General features: G+C 34.9%; 2 protein-coding genes across 6 annotated transcripts in view; one reads left to right on the forward strand and one right to left on the reverse strand.

Annotated features, from left to right (window-relative positions):
- Nucleotides 1-13,322, forward strand: part of CHODL (chondrolectin) — a 38,112-nt gene extending 24,790 nt beyond the window's left edge. The window contains exons 4-6 of the mRNA XM_077117631.1: nt 6,430-6,516; nt 8,928-9,030; nt 11,963-13,322. Of these exons, the coding sequence (XP_076973746.1) occupies nt 6,430-6,516; nt 8,928-9,030; nt 11,963-12,047 (275 nt within the window). The 3' untranslated portion in view covers nt 12,048-13,322. The remainder of the gene's footprint in view (nt 1-6,429; nt 6,517-8,927; nt 9,031-11,962) is intronic.
- A 2,124-nt stretch (nt 13,323-15,446) lies between these two features.
- Nucleotides 15,447-18,532, reverse strand: part of TMPRSS15 (transmembrane serine protease 15) — a 170,477-nt gene continuing 167,391 nt past the window's right edge. For all 5 annotated transcript variants that reach the window (XM_077118756.1, XM_077118753.1, XM_077118752.1 and 2 more), the window contains one exon: nt 15,447-15,657. In XM_077118756.1, coding sequence (XP_076974871.1) covers nt 15,502-15,657 — 156 coding nt within the window. In that variant the 3' untranslated portion in view covers nt 15,447-15,501. The remainder of the gene's footprint in view (nt 15,658-18,532) is intronic.

An 18,532-nucleotide genomic window follows, 5' to 3' on the forward strand; every position in this document is an offset into this window, starting at 1 on the left:
TTGACATTCCCACCAACAGTGGATAAGTGTGCCTCTTTCACCGCATCCTCTCCAGCACTTGTCATTTTCTGTTTTGTTGATAATGGCCATTCTGGTGGGTGTGAGATGATATCTCATTGTGGTTTTGATTTGCATTTCTCTAATGGCCAGGGACATTGAGCATCTCTTCATGTGCCTTTTGGCCATTTGTATTTCCTCTTCTGAGAGGTGTCTATTCAAGTCTTTTTCCCATTTTGTAATTGGGTTGGCTGTCTTTTTGTTGTTGAGTTGAACAATCTCTTTATAAATTCTGGATACTAGACCTTTATCTGATATGTCATTTCCAAATATTGTCTCCCATTGTGTAGGCTGTCTTTCTACTTTCTTGATGAAGTTCTTTGATGCACAAAAGTGTTTAATTTTGAGGAGTTCCCATTTATTTATTTCCTTCTTCAGTGCTCTTGCTTTAGGTTTAAGGTCCATAAAACCACCTCCAATTGTAAGATTCATAAGATATCTCCCTACATTTTCCTCCAACTGTTTTATGGTCTTAGACCTAATGTTTAGATCTTTGATCCATTTTGAGTTAACTTTTGTGTAGGGTGTGAGATATGGGTCTTCTTTCATTCTTTTGCATATGGATATCCAGTTCTCTAGGCACCATTTATTGAAGAGACTGTTCTGTCCCAGGTGAGTTGGCTTGACTGCCTTATCAAAGATCAAATGTCCGTAGATGAGAGGGTCTATATCTGAGCACTCTATTCGATTCCATTGGTCGATATATCTATCTTTATGCCAATACCATGCTGTTTTGACCACTGTGGCTTCATAATATGCTTTAAAGTCAGGCAGTGCAAGACCTCCAGCTTCGTTTTTTTCCCTCAAGATGTTTTTAGCAATTCGGGGCACTCTGCCCTTCCAGATAAATTTGCTTATTGGTTTTTCTATTTCTGAAAAATAAGTTGTTGGGATTTTGATTGGTATTGCATTGAATCTGTAAATCAATTTAGGTAGGATTGGCATCTTAACTATATTTAGTCTTCCAATCCATGAACATGGTATGCCCTTCCATCTATTTAGGTCTTCTGTGATTTCTTTTAACAGTTTCTTGTAGTTTTCTTTGTATAGGTTTTTTGTCTCTTTAGTTAAATTTATTCCTAGGTATTTTATTCTTTTAGTTGCAATTGTAAATGGAATTTGTTTCTTGATTTCCCCCTCAGCTTGTTCATTGCTAGTGTATAGAAATGCTACAGATTTTTGAATGTTGATCTTGTAACCTGCTACTTTGCTGTACTCATTTATTAGCTCTAGTAGTTTTGTTGTGGATTTTTCCGGGTTTTCGACGTATAGTATCATATCGTCTGCAAACAGTGATAGTTTTATTTCTTCCTTTCCAATTTTGATGCCTTGTATTTCTTTTTCTTGTCTAATTGCTCTGGCTAGAACCTCCAACACAATGTTGAATAATAGTGGTGATAGTGGACATCCTTGTCTTGTTCCTGATCTTAGGGGGAAAGTTTTCAATTTTTCCCCATTGAGGATGATATTAGCTGTGGGTTTTTCATATATTCCCTCTATCATTTTAAAGAAGTTCCCTTGTATTCCTATCTTTTGAAGTGTTTTCAACAGGAAAGGATGTTGAATCTTGTCAAATGCCTTCTCTGCATCAATTGAGATGATCATGTGATTTTTCTGCTTTGATTTGTTGATATGGTGTATTACATTAATTGATTTTCTTATGTTGAACCATTCTTGCACACCTGGGATGAATCCTACTTGTTCATGATGTATAATTCTTTTAATGTGTTGTTGGATACGATTTGCTAGAATTTTATTGAGGATTTTTGCATCTATATTCATTAGAGAGATTGGCCTGTAGTTTTCTTTTTTTGTAATATCTTTGCCTGGTTTTGGTATGAGGGTGATGTTGGCTTCATAGAATGAATTAGGTAGTTTTCCCTCCGCTTCGATTTTTTTGAAGAGTTTGAGGAGAGTTGGTACTAATTCTTTCTGGAATGTTTGATAGAATTCAGATGTGAAGCCGTCTGGTCCTGGACTTTTCTTTTTAGGAAGCTTTTGAATGACTAATTCAATTTCTTTACTTGTGATTGGTTTGTTGAGGTCATCTATGTCTTCTTGAGTCAAAGTTGGTTGTTCATGTCTTTCCAGGAACCCGTCCATTTCATCTAAATTGTTGTATTTATTAGCGTAAAGTTGTTCATAGTATCCTGTTATTACCTCCTTTATTTCTGTGAGGTCAGTAGTTATGTCTCCTCTTCCATTTCTGATCTTATTTATTTGTATCCTCTCTCTTCTTCTTTTTGTCAATCTTGCTAAGGGCCCATCAATCTTATTGATTTTCTCATAGAACCAACTTCTGGTCTTATTGATTTTCTCTATTGTTTTCATGTTTTCAATTTCATTTATTTCTGCTCTAATCTTTGTTATTTCTTTCCTTTTGCTTGCTTTCTTTTCCTTTTGCTGTTCTTTCTCCAGTTCTTCCAAGTGGACAGTTAATTCCTGCATTTTTGCCTTTTCTTCTTTTCTGATATAGGCATTTAGGGCAATAAATTTCCCTCTTAGCACTGCCTTTGCTGTGTCCCATAAGTTTTGAAATGTTGTGTTTTCATTTTCATTCACCTCGAGGTATTTGCTAATTTCTCTAGCAATTTCTTCTTTGACCCAGTCGTTGTTTAAGAGTGTGTTGTTGAGCCTCCACGTATTTGTGAATTTTCTGGCACTCTGCCTATTATTGATTTCCAACATCATTCCTTTATGATCCAAGAAAGTGTTGTGTATGATTTCAATCTTTTTAAATTTGTTAAGACTTGCTTTGTGACCCAGCATATGGTCTATCTTTGAGAATGATCCATGAGCACTTGAGAAAAAGGTGTATCCTGCTGATGTGGGATCTAATGTCCTATAAATGTCTGTTAAGTCTAGCTCATTTATAGTAATATTCAGATTCTCTATTTCTTTATTGATCGTCTGTCTAGATGTTCTGTTCATTGATGAGAGTGGTGAGTTGAAGTCTCCAACTATTATGGTATATGAGTCTATTTCCCTTTTCAGTGTTTGCAGTGTATTCCTCACATATTTTGGGGCATTCTGGTTCGGTGCGTAAATATTTATGATTGTTATGTCTTCTTGTTTAATTGTTCCTTTTATTAGTATATAGTGTCCTTCTTTGTCTCTTTTAACTGTTTTACATTTGAAGTCTAATTTGTTGGATATTAGTACAGCCACTCTTGCTCTTTTCTGGTTGTTATTTGCATGAAATATCTTTTCCCAACCTTTCACTTTCAACCTATGTTTATCTTTGGGTCTAAGATGTGTTTCCTGTAGACAGCGTATAGAAGGATCCTGTTTTTTAATCCATTCTGCCAATCTATGTCTTTTGATTGGGGAATTCACTCCATTGACATTTAGTGTTATTTCTGTTTGGATAATATTTTCCTCTAACATTTTGCCTTTTGTATTATATATATCATATCTGATTTTCCATCTTTCTACACTCTTCTCCATACCTCTCTCTTCTGTCTTTTTGTATCTGACTCTAGTGCTCCCTTTAGTATTTCTTGCAGAGCTGGTCTCTTGGTCACAAATTCTCTCAGTGACTTTTTGTCTGAGAATCTTTTAATTTCTCCCTTTTTTTGAAGGATAATTTTGCTGGATATAGAAGTCTTGGTTGGCAGTTTTTCTCTTTTAGTAATTTAAATATATCATCCCACTGTCTTCTAGCTTCCATGGTTTCTGCTGAGAAATCTACACATAGTCTTATTGGGTTTCCCTTGTATGTGATGGATTGTTTTTCTCCTGCTGCTTTCAAGATCCTATCTTTCTCTTTGACCTCTGACATTCTAACTAGTAAGTGTCTTGGAGAACGCCTATTTGGGTCTAATCTCTTTGGGTAGCACTGTACTTCTTGGATCTGTAATTTTAGGTCTTTGATAAGAGTTGGGAAATTTTCAGTGATAATTTCTTCCATTAGTTTTTCTCCTCCTTTTCCCTTCTCTTCTCCTTCTGGGACACCCACAACACGTATATATGTGTGGTTCATATTGTCCTTGAGTTCCCTGATACCCTGTTCAAATTTTTCCATTCTTTTCCCGATAGTTTCTGTTTCTTTTTGGAATTCAGATGTTCCATCCTCCAAATCACTAATTCTATCTTCTGTCTCTTTAAATCTATCATTGTAGGTATCCATTGTTTTTTCCATCTTTTCTACTTTATCCTTCACTTCCATAAGTTCTGTGATTTGTTTTTTCAGTTTTTCTATTTCTTCTTTTTGTTCAGCCCATGTCTTCTTCATGTCCTCCCTTAATTTCTTGATTTCCTTTTTGAAGAGGTTTTCCATTTCTGTTCGTATATTCAGCATTAGTTGTCTCAGCTTTTGTATCTCATTTGAACTATTGGTTTGTTCCTTTGACTGGGCCATATTCTCAGTCTTCTGAGCGTGAACCGTTATCTTCTGCTGCTGGCGTCTGGGCATTTAGTCAGATTTCCCTGGGTGTCGGACCCAACAAGGTTGTAAGATTTTTCTGTGAAATCTCTGGGTTCTGTTTTTCTTATCGTGCCCAGTAGGTGGTGCTCGTGGCACACGTTTGTCTCACGTGTTTGGAAGGGATCCCCCCGGTCACCGTTCTCCACGGCCTGGGGATTTCCAATCCAATTCTCTCAGTTGGTTCGGGGGGCCGCGCCTGGTGGGGTCGTCAGCCGCCGCGGCTTGAGGGGACCCTGTGGCTCCTTTATTAATTTCCCTATTGGTGCCGGCCGCAGCAGACCCGGGGAATTCACTATCGGACCAGGAAGCCTCCCGCGTGGGAGGGGCGACGGTTGCAGGCCGCCGCGGCCTGGGAATTCGTCACCGGACCAGAAAGCCGCCTGCGGGGGAGGGCCACCTCGGCTTGGGTAGCCCTCTGATCCGAGACTCGTAGCCGGACCAGGAAGCCGCCCGCAAAAGAGGGGCGCTGGCCGCTGCGGCTTGGGAAACTTGCCTCTCCGAAACTCTCAGCCGGCCCGGGAAGGAGGGAGGGAGGAGCTCCAGCCACCACAGCTGCCGCTGCTCGCGGGGGGGGGGGGGGGGGGGGGGGGGGGGGGTCGCGCGTCGTTCAGGGATCTCACCACAGCCAAGTCTCGCAGTCAGACTAGCCAGTCCAGACTGGGGTACGCTGTGTGTCCATTCCCTACCGTGGCCCCGGGAGCTGTTCTGCACTGTTTCTGTTCACCTAGTAGTTTCTCTGGAGGAGGAACTAAGACGCATGTACCTTACTAAGCCGCCATCTTGGCGCTGCCCCGGACCTGTCTCTAATTTTTATTTTTAATGAAGTTGCATCTCATCCTTTGTTCTTAGATGCTAAAATAGTATATATGAACTTATGGTTCTAGAATTCTGCTGTTGAATCAGCAGTTACATTCACTTTATTAAAATTATTTTTAAATAACCAGTTTTATATCAATACATTTATAGTATCTATATTATAGATTCAGCAAATATCAGTTGAGCACCTACAGGCAGAGAACTGATTAAGTTCTGTAGAAGAGTGTTAGGTATGATGGAGTCTGAAGTCTAGGGCAGGTTATTAAAGTGGCAGGGTAAACCGTGTGTACAAGAATAAAAAATATGACCCCAGTATATTATATGATTAAATGAATAGAGACTATATAACTATTTTGGAGCAGTAAGCATCATATTAAAATGCTTTAATAATAAAAAACTGATGTAAGATGCCACATGTTTTCCCTTTTCCATCTATTGACAAAAGTCAAAAACAATTATGTTTTTGAAACTAATTTACACGCTTTCACACTAATTAAATTTACTTTTCTTGAATTATTAACTTCATATAGAGAGCCCTGCAGGGGGAGGGGAGAGGATACAGGACAGTATCAGATCATGGTAAGAAACTTCAGCATTTTTTAAGTCTATGGCAATGGAGGAGAACTTGCCTCAACTGGGAAAGAAATACTTTGCAAGCTATAATTTATTTTTAGTTTTTAAAGAAGCAGACACTATTGGGAAGCAGATCTAAGGATGCCAGTGTTTGTGCAAGACAGAAGTAGCTTCACAACATTGTTCCTTGAAATATCAATTCCAAATGCAATCCATCTGCTGATTACTATTGTGAGGAAAAAAATTATGCTGAGATTAATTAAAAAATCATCTTTCCTTGTCTTTGAAGCGTGTTTAATATCACGCATTCCTGTATGTTCACCAGTTCTTGCTTATCTTTGCCTGGTTCTGTGCCTATCTTGCATGATTGCCTGCAGCAGAAACCTGACTGTCATCAACACTGACCTCCTGTGGATTGCTAGAATCTTTTTTCAACAGATTTTTCAGAAACCAAAACCATGATGTTTATACTGCTTTTTATTATACTTTTATTTTCATCTAATTTTACATTTCTCTTGTTTATCATATATATGATTGTTGTACTTTATTATTTACAGAGATTTCCCCAACAGCCCCTGTAGAAAAGCCTTATTTTACAAATCAACCAGGAGACACCCATCAAAATGTGGTTGTTACTGAAGCAGGTAATTAATTCATGTGTCTTAATTTTTCCATCAAGAACAGATACCATACTTTCATGTTGACCCCAGTGGAACTTTTTCTGCCACTTGGGGAGCTGGTGCACTAAATATGGGTATTTTGCTTCTGATCATTTGATTTATGGAACTACATTTGACCAAATGATCCGAAGCTAGTTTTTGAATACAAGGGCCTATTTTGCTTTCTTCAGATGTTCACCTCAAGTGGGTATATCTTTTACTAAAGTAAGTTTTCCTCATTAAAATCTAGATCCACAAGGAGCTTCCCCAGCAACATGTAGTCAGTTATGATGCAAATTAGCACGTTCGGTGGCTTGCTGATAGTGGTAAATATAGCCACTGGTTGGAAATGTTGGAGAGGTAAAATAAGTCCTGATTTTTAGCCTTGGCTGACTTGGAGCTACCAAAGTGCATCTTTGAACAGCAGGTTGGGAATGGATGCATGCAGTGAGCACTCCTGCTCTAGTTAGAACTTCTCCAGCACAACACTGCCTGCAAAGGAAATAAAATACATGGCCCAGTGCTGATTGAAAGTTAGTTAGAAATTACCCTCAGCATCAGCTATGGGCTCTTTTCTGCATGACCCTAGGCCAACTGAACAGAAATGTTTATTTTCCTAATTGTTTTGTGAAAATTGAGCCAAAGACTCAAAGTTTCAAAATCTGTCCATAGGCAATCCAAAATCCATGGAAGAGGAGGAAAGAAACACTTTCTCTTTTTCTTTACTATTATTTTATTAGGAGTTATAGTGTAGATGGAAACATAACAAGAAGTGGTGTAGATGGAAATATAACAAATTATTTCAAAATACCCCATCAGTAGACTTAGTTAATCTGTTTTCTTCTGTTAACAAAGGAACTATTGCTTAGTTAAAGGAATAATTTGATCTTTATTTAATTCACTTTTTTAAAAAAGAGCAGTTTGATTGAGATATATTCATATACCACACAGTTCATCCAAAGTGTACAATCAGTGCCTTTTGTACAATTACAGAGTTGTGTATTCATCACCGCAATCCATTTTAGAACACTTTCATTACTTCAAAAAAAGAAAAAGCCCATACCACTTCAGAGTCACCTCTCAATCTCTCATCCTTCCCCAGATTTACATAAGCAGTAATCAATCTATTTACGTTCATTTACATTTTATATAAATGGAATCGTACAAGATGTAGTACTTTGGGTCTGGTTTCTTACACTTAGTATGTTTTTTAAATAAATTATTATTATTATTATTTAATTAGAGAAGTTGTAGGTTTATAGAAAAATCAAGTAAAAAATACATATTCCCCCTATTGTTGACACTTTGCATTGATGTGGTACCTTTGTTACAATTGATGAAAGAATAATTGGAGTAATACTATTAACTTTAGTCCATAGTTTACATTAGGTGTATTTTTCCCCATATACCGCTCTATTACTATCACCTTGTAATAGTGTCATGCCTATGTTATAATTAATAAAAGAACATTCTTATACTTATATTATTAACTGCTTTGATCAGAGTTATTTAGATTAATCCCATGATAACAACCTTAAATTTGGTAGTTTAATGCATAATTCTTCAATTTGCTTTTTCTTTATGGACAAAATATTAAACCTTAATGCTTTTTACTTTTTCAGGTACTTGACTTTCAAATCTTCCAGAACATATAACCCTAATTCAAGATTTGAATAAATCATTATTTTAGGAAAATTTCCCTCATATGACATTGAAAAACTCTTTAATAAAGTAATTTTAAGTTGTATAGCACTTCAGTGTAGCAGCTATTCTCTGATTTTCTAAGGACAACTAACACTATCAAGTGTGATAGAACAGGATTAAAAGTAATTCATTTTCAGAGCTTGATTAAGGACAAATCTTGTGCCTCTGGAGTCTTCTATCTCTGAGTTTTGACTGTATCATCAGTTAATATTTGTGTATTCTGTTTAATCCCAGAGGCTCTTCTATGTTATTATAACACTGAGTGTATTGGCTAGAATAATTATTTATCCAATAAATCAACAATTATGCTAATTTTTATTATAATGAATTAATAATCAGTGGTTTTTTTTCTCTAAGCAATGTTTTGGAAGCATTAATGAATTGAGATAGAAAAGGTTATTAACACATTATGAAAACTAGCACATATCTGAATTGCAGATTTATTAATAGTTTTGAAAGTACAGACCTTCATTTTAAGCATGACAAAATGTGCAGTTTAATTTTGTTTTTATTTTTTTACCAAAATAGGAATATATTAGTTCATTAGATTATTCAGTATTTGGGGAAGAAACTTTTTTGGAATCTGCTTATTGATAATAAGTCTATTTTACTTTAAATTTTCAGAAAAAAATTATATAACTTTGTTGTCAGAATCCTGCCTCAAATGTACTGAAACTGTTTTACTTTTGTAGGTATAATTCCAAATCTAATATATGTTGTTATACCAACAATTCCACTGCTCTTATTGATACTGGTTGCTTTTGGAACCTGCTGTTTCCAGATGGTGCATAAAAGGTAAACAATTCATTTGTATATTGAGAACTTGAAAAATTTTAAGTATAAAAATTATTGGTATAAAATTACTTAGTAATTAAGTAAAAACTGGATTTATCTGCCAGCACAAATCTAACATATACAGTCTAAAAATGATATACCTTAATTGTTCAAATCATGCATTATCTCATATAATCCTTGCAAGCCATATGAAGTAGGTTTTCTTCTGTTTCTGCTTTTCAGCTGAGAAGATGGTGGCTTAGATGTATTAAATGATTTGCTTGGGCCCCATAGGTAGTGTATGTGGTGGATCCAAAGCTTGAATGCTTCTAAGCTTATAACATTTGCCATTATACGATACTGTCTCTTGTTCATAAGTATAAGCATTAAAATCTTTCAATCTTGGCAACCAGTTGTATGGAAGACTTGAGTTTTATAGGTGCATTTTATAGAACCTTTTCAAAATTTCAAAGCACAAGTTTCAGTTTTATTTCAAAAGGAATTTTTAAGTATGGCAAACAAAATACAATGCTAAACATAGGTCATTTTTTGGTAGGTAGCCTGAAAAAAAGTGATATATTTCAGCACCATGATTTCTTATGGGTATTCTGACTTTTATAGCTGCTTTTCCATTCCCTTGATTTAGAGAGGTGACATTTTCCTTGAATGTTAATTAAATAAAAATTAATATATGAAATATAAATATGTGTAAAAGAAAAAGTGTTGGATTTAAATAAAAACATGTTTGCTGGAATATACTAGACATCTTTGCCAGCAAGCTATGAATAAGGATACATCAAGAGAGTGCCTTCATCTGGGAAGGACCTACAATTGAACTCATTTTTCTCTTTTCTTCATCTTCTTCTTTTCCTGAAACAACTCTAAAGAACCCGTTAAGTAACAACAGCCCCAGGAGAAAAAAATATATTTGTAAGCTCCAAATGGTCCAGATAACTTTTTGAAAAGATCCAATCTTAACTTACTTAATTTACTAGATGTTTAACTTAAAACTTTTTGAATGATGATAAATAAAGCCTGGCAAATGAGTAATACACCTCGCGGTCTCTTGGCTTTCCAATATATAATGCAAACCTAGTTTATAGTTTTGTTTCTCAAATTGTACAGAATGGAAGACAAGAGTAAAACTGTAGTTTGTGGTCTTAGTTCCTAATACTGTAGATGGAAGGCTAATTTATCATTCTGAAAAGCAGTGCAGTAGAGGGAGAATTTGACATAAGTCCTCTTTTGTTCTAGCAAAAGTGTTAAGGAAGAGCTATAAGTAACAGGTGAGTGAAAAGTGAATGGGAAAATGTGATTTAGACATTCTCATTTCCAAAACAAAATTACTAAAATACTAAGTAACTGAGATTTTTGTGAAGTCTGTTTCCTTCCAAGTAGTGTATTATTGTGGAGATTATATTCATTCAAAGATCTTCCTCATTTTTATAACTTGAAGGTCTGTGAAATTACACTTATTTAAAATTCTCACATGAAGAAATCAAACTAGAGCACCTTCTGATGCCGGATTTAGTTGTAGTACTTAATTCATTCGTTCTTAGATCCTCCCCTTTTCCTTTCTTCCAGGAGAGCAAGGAGAAACTTCATCAAAGACTCAACTCCATTATCATCTGAGTGCCATGCAGAAAGTTTAAATTCCAATCTGGTACACATGATGATTTCTGTCATTCCATTTCATGTCAAAATAATAACTATTGTTTCCATAACTGGTGTTAATTCTAAAGTGAAATACTAAATCTACAGAAAAGCCACATTAAAAACCTATTTTTTATTTACCAATTTAAAAATTTTGTGTTTTTTATAAATTTTGCTTGATTTATTTTCCATCCATGTTGGATGACTTCATAGAATAAAGATGTGTTGATTCTACTTATTTAGATGTAAATTTCTAAAACATACAATTTGGGCAAAATATTTTATTAGTAACAGATTCATAGTTAAATTGAATTAATATTTTAAAATGTAATGGTAGGGCATGTTTAGGAATAGTTCCCTTTCTTTCTCTGAAGGAATTCTGCAACATCTGGTAGGCATGAGAGGATGGGTTAAGGGAAAAAGTCAGCCTACGGGGAACAGAGGCAATGCTAGAGTTGGGGGAAAACTTGAGGGAGGAAGGGACAGGCAGTGATCAGTGACCAAGGAAAGGGATTATTTAGAAACAGAACAAATGGAGTCAAGATCTTTATCAGTAGTCTGGTAGAGGATGAACTCTACCAGAGTAAACTCAGGAAAATGCACTTCTGTGGGAACCCGAGATGTCATTTTAATGTAAAGACAGAAGACAGCACAGTCTCAGGCACAGCCTGGAAATGTGGGCCAGAATTTCTAACCTGGCAGGAGTGAAGCTCTATTTCAGACCTAAAGGAATTTAGATACTTTTAAGTATAAAGGCCTGGATATTCTATTGAATTACGTTGGTTTTATGGGTTGGAGTGAAATTAGGCTTTCAGGTATCAAGTGACCTAACTAGGACAGGAAAAATGATAGAAGGAGGGGGAAAATTAGATTCTTACACTTTATGCAAAAACACTGTTTTGATGATTTGGCATGAAACTCAGTATGCATTAGTGGCAGAAAAAAGAGCAAGAATTAAAAAAAAAAATCATCCATCAAAGAAAATGGTGCTTTATTATGATTAAAATGAAAATGTTTGGTATTGGGTCAGAGCGCAGGTTTTGTTGTGTGTCTGAACTCTAAACTTGGAAGGATCAAACCGAGAAAGATAAATATATTCATCATGTCATCAGAACTGTTTATCATCTTCATATATCAGAATAATGTAGAATTCTTTTTTGTAGGAATGAAAAGGAAACTAGGCTGGTGAGAGAAGACTCTTTTATAAATAAGAATCTGAGATATCTTCATTTGGACCAAGACTTGCCTAGTTTTATAAGAAATCTTAGATACTGAACTTACTTTTCCTTATGTTTTTCAGTAAAGGAAGAACAAAAACTAGCTCAAACCAGTCCACACTGTGGATTTCAAAGAGCACCAGAAAAGAAAGTGGCATGGAAGTATAATTCTTTGACTTGGTGACAGATAAGAAAACAGTTTTATAATTTTGGATCTGTATAAGGAATGGCATCAGAACATTAGCTTGGAATGGCTTGAAATCTCAGTGGATCTGCAAGATGAACTGTAAGCTCCCCCTTGAGGCAAATATTAAAATACTTTTTATATGTTTACTATTTCATTTACCAAACATGTTGTGCTAATAAACGACTAGGACATGCTTATTTTGCAAAAGGATGCACCCAAACTTCAAATAAATGGAATGGACCATGCGGATAAAATTGCTATCAACACATCAAGAGTATGTGTGTTGAAAGCAGTTACTTTTATTTCTTTCATCTTTCATAAATTGTAATCAAGTCAATGTAATGTAAATTGTATTGAAATTTACAGTGGGCAAAATATTTTACCTTTGCATAAGTGTTTGATAAAAATGGACTGTTCTAATATTTATTTTTATGGTGTTTTATTTTTCAATATATGCTGTTTTGATTAAACCAGTTTATCACTGTTGTCAAATGAATTCACACATATACAAAGATATCACTGTAGAAGAAAGTTTATTATCTAGAAATGTCTCATCTATACTTTTTGGTTCTCTGCTTTTGGTCTGAAAATGTTTAGGAAATTTCTTCAGAAATGAGAAGCTATTTCATTAACTGTGGTATAAATCTATTCAAATCTTTTACTTAGAGGCAAGAATTGTCTAATTTCATATGTGCAAAGACATGTGCCTTACAATTGTTTTTAGTTTAAAATTCAACTGATTTTGTAATAAAGTAACTTTATTAATAGTTGTATTAACAATAATACACTCATTTTAGAACAAAAGAAGTGGCATGCACAGTATAAAACATGTCTTCACATGTTGCCTACATAACCACAGGTAGCCCTCCGAGGGTTTCAGAAGTGATGCAGTCCTTCTCTTGACCACAAAACAAAGATGGTTGGTTGGGGTCCAAGATACAGCTGCAGAGTTTGCCTAAAGTTTTCCTTTGCTGTGTTTACCCTCTTTTATTCTAGAGTTGGGACTAAGTGAGTGGTTACCAGTATTAGCACAGCAAACTAAAATTTCAGTAAGGAAAGAATTTCAGAATTCATGTAAAAATGGGCTGAAGGTCATTAATGATCCATGTTAGTAAGTGAGGGTTTGGTTGGGAGAGAAAATGAGACCTCTCTGTCTTACCATCTCCTAGTTTCTTCAGTGTTTGTGACTTCTTCTTTCCAAGAGAGAGTTGTAAATATCTGGTCTTCAAATATCCCTGTGCTCCTTTTAACCAAATAAAGAGTTCTTGTTTCTGAAGAATGATCATTGGTTTTGTGTAAATCTTTTTATTGAACAAAATACAGATATACTTGCATTAGTAAATAAAAATGAAAACAAATGACTAAGTCAGGTAAGAATGGAAGTTGTGGTTATCAAGCACTTTAAATCTGATCTTTTCCCCATCAATGCTTTACAGGTAGATAATAAAATGCTCTCAGTAACCCAAATCACAAATAGATTTGGTTCACAAAACTAAGATGCAAAACAGAAATCTGTGAGTATGGATTCCTTTTCAGAGACTAAGAGACTGGGCATACTAAACCTAGGTCTGCCCATATTTAGCACTCCTTTTTCTTCTTTTGGCTACTTATTCCTCTGGGCAGAGGATCCCAGCTGCTGGGATTGAGCTCTTTTCCCCCAAACTACATAATTAGAAAGACTAGGCTTTCTTCTTTGTGCATGCCACCCTGAACTATTACAGCTGCAAGACAAAAGCAAAAAAGCAGTGGGGAAGAGTCTTGGTTTTGCCCTTTATCTTAATCCAGGAATGGATAGCTCTTTCTGGTATCAATTACCAAACCCATAAATGATTAGTGCTGGGATAATAAACCTCTCCCTTTTAGAAGGGGTGATGAGGCTGTCCAAATGCTTTCTTAAACTTTAGCTGACCTTTGAAAAATGAAAAGGAGTACATGATTTATTTCTTGAATGTTTGTAGTTTTGGAACATACTTTTAATGTGTTTTGAAATGCAAATGAATTGTGGAACAATCTTCAGAAAGTGAAAAACAACCAACACTGCACCCTACTCTTGCTACTCCAACCTTCCTAACCCTTAAGATCAGGTCATTGAAAAGACCTTAAAAAATTTTGTGTATGGTCCTCAATTATTTGGCCATACCTTATTTATGGCATTTCCCCATTTCTTGTACTATTTCTCAGTGAGAGTATTTTGGTATGACAAGGCATGATTCTTTGCTGTCTTCTCTCCTTGAACCTTCAAAATAATTCCCACAGTTGTCCCCAATGCCCTCTTCAATCCATCTGTAATAACCATTTTTCCAGCTGTAGGTAATTCTCATATCTTGCATAGGCCAATCCAGGCTGATTGATCCCTTCTTTCAACTCCTTTCAATTCTCTCTCTCTTATTCTCTCTCTTATTATATTGGGCCATATGAAACATGCAAGAGTTTTAAGTATTTTTTTATTAAATAGGTATGAATTTTGTCTCCCCAATTAAATCAACAGATTCTGTGTGGTAACCCACATTGAGGTTTACACTTACACTGGAAATGACCCAAGAGATTAAAACAGTGAGACAAATTCATTTATTACACATTTTTGGCCCTTCAATGGATAATTCAGCTGTGCCTAAATGAGCTTTACACACATTAGAAGTTTCCACTGTAACAAAATCAAGAGAAATATTTGATTAGTTGAATTTCTTTGATATATTTGATTTTTGGGAGACTTAATGTTAGTTTGAAATAGACAGTTTACATAATCCAGGTAATAATAGGATTCAGTAAAAGAATGATGGTATCAGTTAAATTCCTTCTATTTTAACGTCAACACTATACTCAAGTCGTATTTGAGTAATCTAAATATTTGGGAGGAATGTGCAATCAGTTTAGTCTGGGGTGTGTGACATGAGCTTAGAATAAATACTGTTTTTTATAATTGAGAAAATATGGATGATGTGTTTAAGTTGAAATGAAAATGCATTTGGATAGAAAAGTAGAAAAACTATTACGCTTCTGATAATAGTAAGCTAAGCAGGAACTATATAACACAGCAATTTATTTCAATTACTAACTCACCAGGTAAAAAAGGTTTATTTCACTTCTTTTTCTAATTATGTCCAAACTTTCTGAAGTATATGGAATGTGCTTTGACAAAATTTTCCTCTGAATAAGATGAAATAAAAAAATAATGATTAAGGGTGAAGGAAATTATATTTGTAAGAGAAGAGCTATTTGCAAAAAAAAAAAATCCAAATGCACTATAAAATTATGTTATATTGCAAAGATTACTTTTATTATTTTGCCCTCACCTCAGGTAAGAATAAAGGCTTCTCTTACAATAACTTTACAAATAAATTTATAAGAGTTTTTTTTAATGAAACTCTCAATTTCCATGCTTCTTAGAGTGGAATGGGGAAACTGCATGACTTTCATGATTGGTTTGGAAACACTCTAATGTAGAACACTTTGTATCCATTCTGTGAACTCTGAGACCCGGGCATACACCCCTGGGCGATGAGGCCGTGCGCACTGGTATCCGAATGACGTTACACCAGCTAGGATCCACCTGTTGTTTTCTTGGCACGTTAACGGTCCACCTGAATCTCCCTAAACCATGCATTGCAAAAGAAAATTGTAGATGTGTGGTCAATTGATGTAAATACATGAATTGTTTTTAGCTAATAGACTCAAAAATAAAGATTAAAAAATATGATTTAAATGCCACTCATCTGTACACATTCTCAGCACTATTATAGGTCAGAAATGAGACCCCTTGTTCCTCAGTAAGGAGACAAGCTAAGACAACGAAAACATACTATATGCTCTTGTAAGCAAGAGCTTTCTCATTTTAATTATGGCATCTTAAGGGGTACTATGGAATTCTCAAAAGTTCAGCTATTAAGAATATCCCAACCAAATAATATATTTAAAGCTATTCATTTTATTAAGCAGGGTATAGTCTGAGTAGTGAAAGGGCTTTGTGGAAAAGAAAAATTATTCCGAATTATGCTCCAAGGGGGAAAAAAAACCTCACACATAAAAATTTTAGTTCTCTTGGGCAGCATATGTTTTAGACATTAGACAAAGACAATCAGATTTGATGAAATTTAACATTTCATTGAAATAAGTAAGCCTCTGAGGTAATTTTTGCTGGTAGGAACTTGTGTATTCATCTGAGACTTCAATTGTTCAAGAAATGCCATTGATTTGGGTAACAGCACCTGATAATGTTAATGGCATAGATTTTAATTGCCCATGATTCTTTTACAATGTGAATAAGCAAAATGCACAGTATCATTACTTAATGACAGAAAATTTACAAGCATTTTTCCCATATTAACTGTGCACATTTTAAATTAATCGGTCTTCTTTTATATTTCTGAGGAATTTAAAGCCTTCTATTCTTTGTTTAAAATCACTAGTACAATAGACTATTTTAACCCAAGCTCCATGTCCGAAAATATAATTTATGATTTTTTTTGCTTGATTCTTTATTATTTTGGGGCACTATGTTTAAGGAAAAAATATGGTCTATAAAAATACTTCTTCTCTGTTGGGAACAAAGGAGCATAAATACTATTGGCAACTACAGGCTACCTCTGTTCTAGATGGAATAAATATGTTCAAGTTTTTTGAAGGCAGGGACTATGATTTTTATTTCTGCATCCTAAGTCCTTAGCCAACAATATGGGCTCAGAAATATTTATGGGCTAATATCAATCCAAGGTAAGAATAAATACAGAGTCAAAGTTATATGTGATTTAGAAATGCCTAAAAATAACCCTCAACTGGATATTGTTAAAAAGGAGTAATTTGGTTTTCTTCATAGTATCTAAACTAATTTATTTTTTTAATGTACAATAGAATCCAGACATTGTTTACATGAATGAAGATTTTAAACTTACCCAGCACTGGGTATTTGCAGTTACTTGGACCGCTCAGGAGATGTGTTGGCTAAATGCTAGCTGGTCCTTCTGTCTGGGAGATCTAGATTTGGTCTCATCACTTCCCATAATCAAACAACACCATTTCAGATATGTTGTGCACTTTTTCCTTGTCTCAATTTTCCTCTTTGTTCAGTGAAAATATTTCCTTCTCCTACTATCTCAGTGATATGTAACTACTCCAGAACTATAAATGAATGCCTAGAACATATATTTTAACCTTACATCTATGTTTCCACTTGGATGCTATATTTGTGAATAAAGTAAAATTACTACCTTCTTTGACTTAAATATCTGAGTGTAAGGTTGATGGCTATTCTTGCTTTGAACAGTGGATCTTAAACTTGGTTGTGCATCAGCATTACCCGGAGGGTGTGCTAAAGACATACAATGCCATCCTCCTTCTCCAGTTTCAAGTTCTCAAGTGATGCTGATCTGCTTGACCGGTGGCCAAGTTTAAGAACCTCAGGGGTATCATATGGCCATGAATGGTTATGGAATGGGTTTGCTCTACATTCAGTTACAGAGAAGATATTCTACAGCCTCTTGTGATGCTTTTAAATCCAGCAAACTGCCTTGCAAGTACATGCCGTGGTAAGCCAGAAGTTACACAAGAAAGTGTGAATGCTTAATGAAGTTCCTTACCACCACTATAAGGGAAAAGTAACACTTAAGGGCATATTCAAGAGATGTATCAATAAAAACGTTCATAATTTTGAATAATGCATTCTTATTTCATCAGTTAAGGTTCTTATACAACACAGTATTACAGTTGAAGAAAAAAAACATGTGACTATCTAGAGTGCTGATTATTCAAACATAAAATTACATTACTCGTGTGAAAGCATTCTTACTTACTAATGAATAACATTCTTAGACTCTGTAAAATTCAGAGCCAAATATAAGATTTCAGAGATCTGGCATGAATTATTGGCTTAATGTAACCCTAACATCAATAGCATCAAGTCATATTTTCTGCCTAGAGCGTGAGGTATCTGCCACACAATCCCCATTAACTGTAATTGAAGTGGTACAACTGATTTCCCTCCTGCACAAGAATTCTATAAATCTCCCCCTAAGTGCCAATATATTTTATCTTCATCATGCTTTTAATTTTAAAAGGGAAGTATAAGATCCAGAGATAAATTTTAAGCCAGAAGAAAAATATGTGATTTGTCTTGAATTTGCAAGTGTTCATCAAAGCAGAATAAATGTAAAACTAAGCTGAAAATTTAACATGGCACAAGGCATTGACTTTAACCAAAGGATTCATACAGAGATTTAATTGCATAATCATCTGTTGAAAAGCCTTTTGTTAAGTCAAATTATTATAACATATGTTAATATATGTAACAAAAATGAAAATATTTTCCCATGGTATAAACCACTAGTTTCACATTTGTAAATTATTAATTTATCCAGTAATACTTTCAAGTTTAATGTAATCTGTAGACATCAATTCATTAGCTTTTTAATTAACTTTCAAATATAGAAAACATGCTGGAAAACTTATTTACTATGTCTTGTTATAAAACCTG

Source organism: Tamandua tetradactyla, chromosome 10 (genome assembly GCF_023851605.1).
Source record: "Tamandua tetradactyla isolate mTamTet1 chromosome 10, mTamTet1.pri, whole genome shotgun sequence".
In the NCBI taxonomy this organism is placed as follows: domain Eukaryota; kingdom Metazoa; phylum Chordata; class Mammalia; order Pilosa; family Myrmecophagidae; genus Tamandua; species Tamandua tetradactyla.